Source organism: Lepidochelys kempii, chromosome 1 (assembly GCF_965140265.1).
Source record: "Lepidochelys kempii isolate rLepKem1 chromosome 1, rLepKem1.hap2, whole genome shotgun sequence".
NCBI classification, from domain to species: domain Eukaryota; kingdom Metazoa; phylum Chordata; order Testudines; family Cheloniidae; genus Lepidochelys; species Lepidochelys kempii.
Window position 1 is genome coordinate 58,345,822 of NC_133256.1, and position 13,523 is coordinate 58,359,344.

Below are 13,523 nucleotides of genomic sequence, written 5' to 3' on the forward strand. Positions count from 1 at the left end.
AATCATCCATGAATACTGTTGGCTGTACAGGTCACTGTATGACTGGAAGGGTGCAACATATGGCAAAAAATGATAACAGGCCTCAAGAATCTAAGGTATTGTAACAGGGTCGCACTCACCTCTTGTGAGCACCCCCTGCCAAGTGTGTGTGCGCCTATACTCTCTATCTGGTGCATCTTTGGTGACTCAGCCCTCCGGCCAAGTCACACACAGTCTGTCTGTGTGATGAAAGCAAAGCAAAACCATTTCCAGGGCACAAGTCCAACAGGGGTCTTTCTTTCTCAGTTCCCTCTTTAATGTCTCCCACAAGTTGTCCCTACTTCAGAATATAGCAGTGTCCTTCCCTGGTGCAGTCTTTGTCGTCTTAAGGCCTTTCTGGCCACAACTCTCCAGCTGGGCCATTGCAGTTCAGTTCCCACCTCTGGGATGCCTCAATGTCCAGGCTACTTCCCCCAGTGGCTAATGGGGGCTGGGGGAGACCCAGGTATGCCCACTACTCCGGGTCCCAGCCCAGGGACCCTGTAGATCGCAGCTGTCTGCTGTGTCCCTTTATCTAAGTCACACTGCTGCTCTACTTCCCCAGACCACTTCTCCGCAGCCCTGCACCATCTTCACCCTTACCTCAGGGCCTTGTCCTCATGGGAGTCCCCGCAACCAACTCAGGGCTCCTTTTCGCTCTCCCTGGTTCTGGCAGCACTACTTCGTCCGAGGTCCTGCAGCTTCCTCAGCCAGTCACACACCATCCATTCTCTTCCAGTTCTAGCAAGGAACTGAACTCGCTCTTACCCTGCAGCTCTTCTTATACTGACCTGCTGAGCCCTGATTGGCTGCTTCCCACACAGCTGCTCTAGGCAGCTTGGAAGACCTCTCTACTGCCCTTTTCTGGGCCAGGGTTTGGCAGGGCCACAAGGCCTGGGTCTCAGGGCCTAGTCCACCCCATCACAGTTATGAAGAATGGTTAAGAGTTAGCAAATTTATTTTCCAATGAGAAAAATCTTTGTAGGCTTTTGCTTGTTACTAGAATTCCTTTTATTACTAAGAATCAGCAAGACTGATTTTCTTCAATAATATACCAACTGTCCATTCTTCTCATGCAAAGAAAGATCTGTTGGTAGATAATTCAGGTGTTTTAAGTGTTGCACATCTGTCAAGGTAGCCAGCTCTTTTTTTCATTTCCCACACTCTACCATGTGAACTATGGATGAGCACTTGTAATGATGGAATAGATTTCCCAATATTGGAAAGGATCAGGAAGCCTTGTCTGACATTATCTTCATGATCCATACTAAGTGAGCTTGCGACTCTTCGAGAGTGAAAAAAATGCTAGCATCGTGCTGAAGATGCCAATACTTTAGTTTAAAAAGCTAACAGATCACTTTTTAGTGCTCCATCTCCATTTAAGCCAGAAGTGCAGGATTTTAACTGTAAAGAATATTTGCTTACAGACTGCACTTAAAGATAGTTTCTCAATAATGTGCATAAATGGTGCCACCAAATGTGTTCTTTCAAAAAAAAAAAAAGAAAAAAAGAAAAATTCTTATTCTTTAGCCTCACTTCTTAAATTTCAGTTTTATAAGCCAGACAAGTGGGAGTACTTGGCTAATGGATGAATGGTCAGAACAAATTTCTTACAGCCAGTTTCAAAGGGCTCAGCATGCACAACAAATTATTCATATATGTCCCTTGTTTAGCATTCAGAACAACACCTGCTACATCATGTTCAACTTTTTTTTTTTTTTTGGTGTGACAGATTTTCATTAAAAGAATGTTGAATTCTAACATATAGGCACATCTTGTATAAGATACAGTTCTGAATGACCATCATGTTTTTGAATGTCTCAGAATGTGACAGCTTTCTGACTGGTGTTTTTTTTTTTAATGTCAGTGATGATTTTTCTAATTTTTCATTTTCAAGGAAGCCATGTAATACTAGATTTAAACAAACAGCAGACAAAATCAAAAATACTTTACGCTACCATTATGTAGAATATTGAGTGCAGTGGATCCATTATCAGATGTGACATGCAGTACTATAATGTCCTCAGGAGAAAAGTTATATTACCATTTTCATGTTGTGTCCCAGGCTATGGGAGCTGCTTCAATCAAAAGCACTCAGACTCAACAGTTATATATATATATATAGCTGTGAACTTTACTGATGTCTGCACTGCAGTAGATCCACTGTGTACTTGCTAAATTCCCCAAATCCTGTTCCAGCATGCACCAGGTTCAGACTGAAATGTGGGAAATATTCTCATGTGGGGGAGTGGAGGGAAGAGTATCTTCTTTGTGTCCGGGTGGTGGTCAGAAATCTGGAAATTTCGTAGGAAATCACATTTGATCTGCTCTTTGGTTAAAGAGATAAAAATTAAGAACTGTTCATTTTTGGTCAGTGCTTTGTTTGTTATGCATTGTGACAAATTTATTATATATGCCAGTGTTTCCCAAACTTGGGACACCGTCTGTGCAGGGAAAGACCCTGGTGGGCCTGGCCGGTTTACCTGCCGCGTCTGAAGGTTCGGCCGATGGCGGCTCCCACTGGCCGCGGTTCACTGTGCCCGGCCAATGGGGGCTGCGGGAAGCAGTGGCCAGTACATCCCTCGGCCTGCGCCACTTCCCGCAGCCCCCATTGACTGGGCACAGCAAACCGTGGCCAGTGGGAGCTGCGATCGGCCGAACCTGCGGATGTGGCAGGTAAACAAACCGGCCAGGCCCGCCAGGGGCTTTCCCTGCACAAGCGGTGTCCCAAGTCTGGGAAACACTGATATATGCTCTTGAATATTTCATAAATCTCAGGTACTTGCAAATGTGAAGAGATATTGTTTTTTTGGCACACTGTGCTGCTGACTGAAAAAAACCTCTCAATAACTTTCATTATCTGAAAAATACAGCATCGAGTCCAGCACAAAAATCTATGTAATTCTCTTATTCAGCTCAAGTGTCACTGGAAAAACGCTTGCACAACAGCTATGGTTTTCAAACAATTCATAGATTTTTGTCTGGAAACAAACTAAAACTAAAGGAAGACCAACTGACCTACCTATCTATCTTTTTTACCTTGATTTCACTCACTGTTTTATTTACTAAAATATTTCTACCTCTCCCTTCACCTCTGTTTGAATCCCTTCTTCGGAGAAGGGAAAGCTGATAAGAATGCTGGTCAGTTAAATATCTTTTCATTGGCCTAGTAGTGACATAATGATCAGATTTGGTTTCCCTGCATTTTCTGCTCATAGACTTCTTAGACTGTGTACTCAATGTTCTTCTACACTAATAAACATGTACCATCTGAGCCTTTGGTTTCTAATCCTTAAGTTTTTTTACCCATTACAACAAGAATATGGCTGAATGTCCTGCACCTTTAGCTGTGTGGGGAATGTAGCCAAACATACAAATTATCTGAAAACATACAAATTAAATATGTACAGATCACCTACCATTGTCACTGTCCCCTTCAGATGGGATACTGTAGCTATAGTTGTCCCATGTTTGAGCCTGTGTAAGTTTGTTGAAGGAGATAGGAGGAAGAGTGAGGGGTGGGTCTGTTGCAGGGGAGTGAGAGCCAGTCCAGATACAGTAGCATACAGACCAGGAAAAACCAAAGGGGTAGCACCATTTCATATATGGTATGAAGATTGCATGGCAATGAAGAAGATGCCATTCAAATTAATGATTATTATAAAATGTATAATTTTGGAAGAAAAGAATGAGAGATGGTGTACAGAATAAAAAGAATGAAAAATTAAATGTTAGTATTTGTAAATCATACATTATATGTGCAGTTAATGCTGTTAATCTTAACAAGATTACTACAACATAGCACTTTACATAATTATGAAGAAAAAGTACCCATGGATTTCATACTGTAGGCTAAGGAAAGGAAACCCTGACTCTGAACTGCTGAGTAAATTTATCAACAGCGCAGTTGCACAAGTAAAAACATAAACCAAGAAGAAAAACAGTAGGAAATAAACATGTTATATATTTCAGGTTTTCAGTGTTAGAAGAGCACTTTTTCCACAGAGTGGAATAAACACAGTTTAACAAAATTGTTAAGATTTTCCTGGGGAAGTTTTTATTTCAAAAATACCCATTTCTGTCCTGGACATACTAGTAGTAGTTCATTAATCCTTTGGCTCTCCTTCTATCATGGAGAAAATCCCATGATCCTCCTGACTTTATTCCTTCCTTCTTCAGCTGTCATCTTCCAGCTCAAGCAGCACTATTTCTTCCCTCTCATTAACTTCTCATCCACAATCCTAGCCACCTATTTGCCTACTTTTGACACCCCAACTAAAGTCCTCCCCTCTTCTGCACTCTTTCCTCTTTGCACAAGATCTTCAGACTCTTTCAAAGAGAAGAATGGCAATGTAACCTCTCTCCTCAACACGGTCTTCCCTGCTACTCCTTTTTTCCTCCCTGTTTCTCCTCCTTTAGTTATCTATAACAAGGCTTCTCACCCGTGCTTCAAATCCCTCCACTAACCTCAGCGATCTGTTCCCTTTCACCTCCAACCTACAGTGTCCCATTCTCTCCCATGTTGATTACTAGAAATTTTACTCTCTAGCTTCCCCCAAACCCACACTGCCCCCCCACCCAATGGTCCTTACAAATCATAGCTGTTAAAGATCATCTTCTTTGCCCACCACTCTCACCACGTCATCCCCCTCTTTAAACCTTTTACTGGCTCCCTGTTTTCCACCATGTACAATTTAAGCTTTGGGCCCTGATTCTGAATGAGGTCTTTGGATGCTATTACATGTTGCCTTTTTGAATGCCAAACTGTAATCCTAATTCCATTTAAATAGGTGAGTTTACAGTACCTTATAGAAATCTGGATTAATTATAAACATGAAAATTAGCATTTAGATTTTAAAAAGGCAATGATTTATACTAGTTCAATGAAAACTTATTTTTTAAATATTAAAATGGAAAAAAGGCAAAAATAAAGCCTCAGTAAAAAGCCTTGCCCCACTCCAAATAAAGCTACACATACTGAAAGAAAAAGAATTCACCCTTTCTGGAATCTGACAGGTTAACTAGAGTAATTAAAAATAATATCACAACTATCACCCTCTCTAAATCATTAGGTTTGGCTGCTCTTAGTGTTCTTTTCCTTAGAATTTGTGTGTTCCAAACCTCAGTTCACTCTGACTCCAGCTACTCCAAGCTCAGTTATATCCTGTGGGATAAGGAGCCAGCTGCATCAATGAGTCAGCAAAACCTACCTAACACACTTCAAGTAGGATCAACACCTGCTAAAACAGTATGGGTCTGAAGCAATATTGCCGGCACTGTCAGTCTCATTTGTTAAAAATGATTCTCATGAGTTTCCAAGTACACATACCAGCCAATTCACTTCCTGGGAAGAAATTTTAAATGTAACAATAAATGAGAGGATGTAGAGTTACTATTTTTCTAACTAATGAAGAAGAGAAAAATAATTACTAATTGATTCTCAGTTACTCTTTGCAACTGACATAAAAAAAATGAGTTTCCAGCACATGTCAATGCAAACTAAATCTGCTTTAATGTGCTAGGTAGGGCTACAAAAATGAAGGGACTTGATGCAGACGTGTATTTCAGAGTTTTGTTTCAATTAATGAACAGTCTATTCTTCATTTCCTGTGGAATTTCTACTGCAAAAGGCCTTGTATCTTGATTTTTTTTTCAGTACTTAGTGTAGCTTGTTCCTCACACAAGCATTGCTCCTCAGTTAGGCTTGCAAGCCACTCTGTTCAGTAAAAGTCATGAAAGAAAAACTAAGTAAAAATGGCACAAAAGTAGAAATGAATAATTTTGAATACTGCAAAGGGTATGAGATGATGTGGGTACATCCAACCAAGTTCTGAGTAAAACTAAGGTTTTATAGTGAATGACATGGCAAGAAGTTTAGGAAATTCTCAAATTGATCTACAATAGCACCACGATTACTAATAGTACTTCGATCTATTTGAAAAATCAAGAGTAAATCCATGAACTGTTCAGAGATATTCCTGCTCAGAGTATGAAAGTCTTTCCAAGCAGCAGAATTATTGTTAAAAGGAAATTCATATTACTTATTTCTTTACAATATTTAGTCATGTTCAAATGTTTTTCCAATCACTCGTGTGAATTAGAGAGATCCACTCTTCAAAAGTGTATATATAAGACAGACTAATTCAAAATGCACCGAGTTTCTCCTTTTAACTTCTGTATAGCAGTTTGACCCTTTTATTAAAAAAGGGTATACACCAAGAGGTCAGGATAGCATACTCATTACCTTTGAAAAACATTTTCTTTGGATACCTAATTAGGCATCATGTATGGATTTTTCCTCATGTTTTGGCGAGCCTTAAAATGTGGGTATAAAAAGAACTTTTACTCATGAACACAGATCTAGTATGGGCTGACAGAGAAATCTAAGTAACTGTGGTTTATCCTCTGGAAGCAGGCTTTGTGTATGTACTTCAAAAAGCTGGAATCACTACCAGAAGTCTAGTACTCTGTTTATTTTTACCTTTCCTAGAGACATAAATCACTGACACAGTGAAATAATATTAAATAGAAAGCAAAACATTAATTTTAAGTAGAATCAAATAGGGAAAATAAAATATACACTCTGAAGGGCATGTTTTGCTTGAAAGTCTGCCCCCTCATTTCTTCCCCTCTGGTATATTCTTTTCTATCACATCTTTCTTATTTCTGTTTTCAGAGCAAGATTTACAAATTCTTGCTTTTTCAGAGCAAGATTTACAAATTTTGGTTAGCATAATTTAAAACAAATCTTGCACTGTTATTAAAATAATTTGATCTGTTCCTATAAAATTTAAATTGTAGCAGTAAACTGCTAAAAATTAGTCTAAAGTTTTTTTAGGTTTTCTCCCACAAGGCCACATATTACTTAAATAAAAAAGCTATTAAACCTCAACTCTAAACTGAACTGAAATCTATAATACTAACTTTACAGGCTCATACAGCATGTTTGGATTCCAAGACCAGCTCTATGTCAATAAGGATGTAGGTAATTAAAAAGCAAACACTGTTTGGAAGGGTTTAGATTTGTACATTTGTACAAGCAAACACTGACTGGTGGAAGGATTTAGATTTGTACATTCTTTGAGAAGAAAAAAAAGCTTGAAAAGTACGTTGGCATTACCTGAAGAAATTAGAGATGTGTCAAGTCAACCAGTTTTGACTTGAAAAGGCAAATACACACAAGGTTCACTAATAGGGCAGGTGTCTTCACAGCTATACTATCTTCAGCTCTAATGTGTGGGTAAACTACATTAAAGGACTAGATTTAATGCCTGTATGAAGCACTTGCTTTTTGGGGGGAAATGGGATAGGTGAGGTGAGTAATTTCCAAGGTGTCAAATTTCATTTGTAATGTTTCATCACAGCACGCTGGGTTACAGCGCATGATCAACTAAGGGCATGTCTTCACTGAAGGCTAAATCAGCGCTGCTGTGATCGATCCAGCAGGCATCAATTTAGCAGGTCTGATGAAGATGTGATAAGTTGATGGGAGAGCATTTCCTATCGACATAGCATGATGTAGATACCACTGTAAGTCTATCTAAGCTACGTTGACTTAAGGTATATCTTTACCTAAATAACAAGCGTAACTTAGGTCAACTTACTTCATTAGCATAGACCAGGCCACTCACACTAATGTTATATCATGGGAAAAGACACTGGGCCTGATTCTGATTTCACACCAGCATAATTCCATTGTTTGATCTAGTGCAAATCACGAGTAATCCAATTGAAACCCATGAAATGACACTTGCAAAACTGGTGTGAGCAAGCGTAAAGTAAAGCACTATGCAATAATGGGTTTCAGGTTGTCTGTTCAATATTATATGAAAAACAACTGAGACATAAGGGTTAAATTACTTAACATATATACAAAAGAGGAAGTCCTTTTTTTACACACTGAGTTGTCAGGAGTGGAGGGCTTTGAAATGTTGGCGTATATTTAAAATTAATTGAAGCAGTAAGGATACACAAGAATGTTTGTACTTTTCAGTTTGTTAAGCTGTTAAGCCTTGGTTCTGAACAAATCTAAAACTTTTGGGTATCCTGGTTAAGTTGCACACCTTTCCCATCATCTCAACTGAACAGGGAATTTAAATGCTCTCAATAATGATACCCATTTTGGTTCAACAACGTTTTCTTTGTTTCATTATCCCTTTTTTTTGCTTTAATAAATTCTAAGGGTACAATTTCTTATAATGCATTCAAATATGAAAATGTGCTGCTATTTCTGAAATATTTCATTACGAAAGCTACAGGCTTGTAGTGGCTTACCAGCATTCGATTAAAGGTATTAGTGGTGAAAAAAAAAATACAATTACATTTTTAGGAAGCTGAAATAAATTTAAAAAACTCTAAACCATGATATACTTCAAAGACAATGTGAGAGGACTTCTAATATTGCATATTTCAGCAAACAAAAGATAAAAACGATGTCATCCTACATCTGATCCCATTTTAAAAAGAGATTGTTCATTCTTAATACCCTAGCAATTAAAATTAGTTTATATCAACACACTAATTAAAACGTCAGTGATTATGCATTTAGCACATCACAAATTCATTCTGCTACAGACTGCAGCTATGTTAACACCTAATTTGATATTTATACATACTCCTATGGAAAAACTCATGAATATATTTTCAGAGCAATGCACAATAATTACCTGAATAAACCTAATTATCATATAAATTTATTTATTCACAGCTTTAAAATGTATCTCTGTATGTCAACCAGGTGAACATAGGATTTAAATTGATGCATCAGGCAGATATATGGCATTTTTATATATGAAAAAAATGAGGGATGAAAACTGATCCATATAAAATGTGCTGAAAAGTTAGTACTTCTACTGTACTTTTTTTCAGTGTTTTGGGGACAGTGTTTTTGCCTCCTTTCTTTCTAAATATATATCTATTGTAAGTGAACATTCACCACCAGTAAGCACAGGCTTAAGAAACTAAAAAGAGACTTGTTGATTCCTGTTGGATGGAGATAAGATAGAAGAAAACAAAGGTCCTTGAGTTTGCTGGAGAAGCAGCCCTCTTGTAATTTATTCTTTTTCACAATCTTACCTGATCGTGGCTTCAGGCCAAAAGGAGCGGTGTTGTTTGTAGTAGGAGATTGTGTGGGAGTTTTTTCCTTACTCTGTGTGTTTCAAGATAGATATGAGTAAGAAACTGTACATCTCAGCACAATTGTTTACACAAAATATAGAGATTCAATCATGCAGCATTACAATTATTTCTCCCAAATTGTTAACATTATAGGCTCACATCCTGTAACCCTAATTCACTCTTTATTCCATCAAATCTCCTGGTGACTATAAAGGGGATTCTGACTGAGTAAGAACTGCAGGATTTGTCCCACTGTTCTAACTTCATCTGATTATTTTTCAGTTTTCTTTCATATCATCACTTTAATATTACACAAACATTTCACATGAACAATAATTCATCACTACAGTGCAAGATTTTAGAATGAATAAGAAAAAACACTCCTTCCTTACGTACATTCTGTTCTTTCATTGCATTAATACACTTCCTTGCCTAACTGCTTTGCCTACTGTATTGTGAAATTCTTCGGAAGAAAAACCAGCTCAAATCCAAGCAAGAAAAACCTGAAAGGGGGATGTTACTTAGACACCTCAGAGCATCCTCCCCCTTGACCTTGAACTGGGTCTGCAGATCTATGCAGGAGGAAAGGAAGGAGTACAGCAGTGGGTAGAAGAATATGGAGGATAAACACTCTACCCTTCTGTACCATGGAGAGCTAAGACTGGAAAGATAGTACAGCACAGACTGTATTATCTTTCTGTGCCCACACAGACTCCATGGTGGGAATCAACCAGAAAAGGGACTTCCTGGGGGAGCCACAGGTTATAGGAGTCCCATCACCAAGGCTTTATTGGAGCTACAATGGCAGAAATTGGGCGTAAGTCTGTGGAGAGCAGGGAGCAGCCACAGTGCTCTCACCTGATTCGCTCACGGTCCACTGAATTTGTGAGCCATCCACACAGTTACACGGGGCAGCAGATGCTGCCTCCCCAATGGAACCATTAACAACAAATCTACACAAGGAAAACCTCAAATGTTTCCTTTCCTTTAGCTTCCTCCTGAGAGTGCTTCCGTGGAGGAGAATGGGGCCAAGGAAATAACTTTTCCTTCTGAAATCTACTATAAAGGGCCACTCTTGGCAGAATGTACTGTATTCAAAAAGAAGTCCCACTGAAATCAATGGGAGTTCTCGTGGGATAGGGTACTACTCAACACCAGGTGGCAGAATTTGGGAAAGTATAATGAAATAAAACAGAGGTATGCTCTTACATATAATCAACATATATAATCAACATACTCTGCATTTCATCAGAAACACTTCCAGGATTGCATGTTTATGTTCAATTAAACACTAAGAAAAGGATCAAATTACAGAGACTACAGCAAATAGAAATGGAAGACAATCACTTATTTTAACTCAAATGATGTTCAATTACCAACTTCATTCTTAACAGGTAGAAATAGTCAAAAATACACTGACATGGGACAATGTGTAAATCAAAAGTAAAATTTACATTATAGACACACACACACACACACAATACTAGTAGTATCTCACCTCATTGTGAGAACTGCGTCCTCCTATATTCCAGACAATCAGATCATTCTGCATGTTTGAATAGAAATAAAGTGGTTCAGTAAGTAAATTTATCACACAATAAAGAGCATTTTGTTGATAGGTAGATTCACACTGCCAGAGAGAGAGATTTAGGGAACCTATGCCATTCTACCCATACTTTCATCAAGGAAAATTAGAGTGAATAGACAAAGTAAAAACTAAGTACAATCCTAAACTAATAGGAATAATATTTAGCATTTATATAATACTTTTCATCTTCAAAGACTAGTTAGCCTTTCAGTGAAACAATTCTTTTTCTTGAAGAACACATGTACACACTTCTATTCTTAAATGAGCTAGTGACATTCTCATTAAGTGCGCAAACTTTGAGTTTATTAAATTTTCCTCAGTTAGAACAGAAATTTTCCTAATTTAGAATAGAAATAAAAGAAATTTGTAGACTTTTAGAAATAATCTAGCACGTAAGTTGGTTATTATATTTGTTTCACAAGTTATAACATTTTAATATATGGTTCCTGCGTGGAGAGGTCAATATTTCAGGGTGTTCTATGGAGTTCATAATTTAAACAAAAAGAAAAGGAGTACTTGTGGCACTTTAGAGAGTGACCAATTTATTTGAGCATAAGCTTTCGTGAGCTACAGCTCACTTCATCGGATGCATACTGTGGAAACTGCAGAAGACATTATATACACAGAGACCATGAAACAATACCTCCTCCCACCCCACTCTCCTGCTGGTAATAGCTTATCTAAAGTGATCACTCTCCTTAAAATGCTGGTGGCTGAACTTTGTGACTTTGTCCTTACCCATAACTATTTTACATTTGGGGACAATGTATATCTTCAGATCAGCTGCACTGCTATGGGTACCCGCATGGCCCCACAGTATGACAACATTTTTATGGCTGATTTAGAACAACGCTTCCTCAACTCTCGTCCCCTAATGCCCCTACTCTACTTGCGCTATATTGAGGACATCATCATCATCTGGACCCATGGAAAAGAAGCCCTTGAGGAATTCCACCATGATTTCAACAATTTCCATCCCACCATCAACCTCAGCCTGGTCCAGTCCACACAAGAGATCCACTTCCTGGACACTACAGTGCTTGGGGGGGAGGGATAGCTCAGTGGTTTGAGTATTGGCCTGCTAAACCCAGGGTTGTGAGTTCAATCCTTGAGGGGGCCATTTAGGGATCTGGGGCAAAAATTGGGGATTGGTCCTGCTTTGAGCAGGGGGTTGGACTAGATGACCTCCTGAGGTCCCTTCCAACCCTGATATTCTATGATTCTATAATTCTAATAAACAATGGTCACATAAACACCACCCTATACCGGAAACCTACTGACTGCTATGCCTACCTACATGCCTCCAGCTTTCACCCTGACCACACCACATGATCCATCGTCTACAGCCAAGCTCTGCGATACAACCGCATTTGCTCCAACCCCTCAGACAGAGACAAACACCTACAAGATCTCTATCAAGCATTCTTACAACTACAATACCCACCTGCGGAAGTGAAGAAATAGATTGATAGAGCCAGAAGAGTTCCCAGAAGTCACCTACTACAGGACAGGCCTAACAAAGAAAATAACAGAACGCCACTAGCCATCACCTTCAGCCCCCAACTAAAGCGCTCCAATGCATTATTAAGGATCTACAACCTATCCTGAAGGATGACCCAACACTCTCACAAATCTTGGGAGACAGGCCAGTCCTTGCCTACAGACAGCCCCGCAACCTGAAGCAAATACTCACCAACAACCACATACCACACAACAGAACCACTAACCCAGGAACCTATCCTTGCAACAAAGCCCGTTGCCAACTGTGCCCACATATCTATTCAGGGGACACCATCACAGAGCCTAATAACATCAGCCACACTATCAGAGGCTTGTTCACCTGCACATCCACCAATGTGATATATGCCATCATGTGCCAGCAATGCCCCTCTGCCATGTACATTGGTCAAACTGGACAGTCTCTACGCAAAAGAATAAATGGACACAAATCAGATGTCAAGAATTATAACATTCATAAACCAGTCAGAGAACACTTCAATCTCTCTGGTCACGCAATTACAGACATGAAGGTCGCTATCTTACAACAAAAAAACTTCAAATCCAGACTCCAGCGAGAAACTGCTGAATTGGAATTCATTTGCAAATTGGATACTATTAATTTAGGCTTAAATAGAGACTGGGAGTGGCTAAGTCATTATGCAAGGTAGCCTATTTCCCCTTGTTTTTTCCTCCCCCCTCCTCCCCCCCGACATTCTGGTTAAACTTGGATTTATGCTGGAAACGGCCCACCTTGATTATCATACACATTGTAAGGAGAGTGGTCAGTTTGGATGAGCTATTACCAGCAGGAGAGTGAGTTTGTGTGTGTATGGGGGTGGGGGGGGTGAGAAAACCTGGATTTGTGCTGGAAATGGCCCACCTTGATTATCATGCACATTGTAGGGAGAGTAGTCACTTTGGATAAGCTATTACCAGCAAGAGAGTGAGTTTGTGTGTGTTTGGGGGGGAGAAAACCTGGATTTGTGCTGGAAATGGCCCACCTTGATTATCATACACATTGTAAAGACAGTGGTCACTTTGGATGGGCTATTACCAGCAGGAGAGTGATAAATTGGTTAGTCTCTAAGGTGCCACAAGTACTCCTTTTCTTTTTGCGAATACAGAGTAACACGGCTGTTACTCTGAAACCTGTCATAATTTAAACAAGCACCAAACAAAACTATTTTAATATAGATTTAAAGATTTACCAGGAGTCAGTTCTACAATAATGGTACAACTTATCTTTTGCCACTTCTTTAAACAGGATCAGACTGACAATGTATGCTGCATATTTCACAAC

The 13,523-nt window shown here is 39.1% G+C and overlaps 1 protein-coding gene across 20 annotated transcripts in view; it reads right to left on the reverse strand.

Annotated features, from left to right (window-relative positions):
* Positions 1-13,523, reverse strand: part of LRCH1 (leucine rich repeats and calponin homology domain containing 1) — a 228,107-nt gene that overhangs the window by 38,124 nt on the left and 176,460 nt on the right. For 12 of the 20 annotated variants that reach the window (XR_012158919.1, XR_012158920.1, XR_012158924.1 and 9 more), the window contains 3 exons: positions 10,634-10,681; positions 9,094-9,166; positions 3,438-3,542 (listed from right to left, as the gene is read on the reverse strand). Coding sequence is in view for 13 of the 20 variants with exons in the window: in XM_073344300.1 (XP_073200401.1) it covers positions 3,438-3,542; positions 9,094-9,166; positions 10,634-10,681 (226 nt within the window). In the remaining 7 variants the exon portion in view is untranslated. The remainder of the gene's footprint in view (positions 1-3,437; positions 3,543-9,093; positions 9,167-10,633; positions 10,682-13,523) is intronic. The other 8 variants (XR_012158939.1, XR_012158930.1, XM_073344415.1 and 5 more) reach the window with 2 other exon arrangements.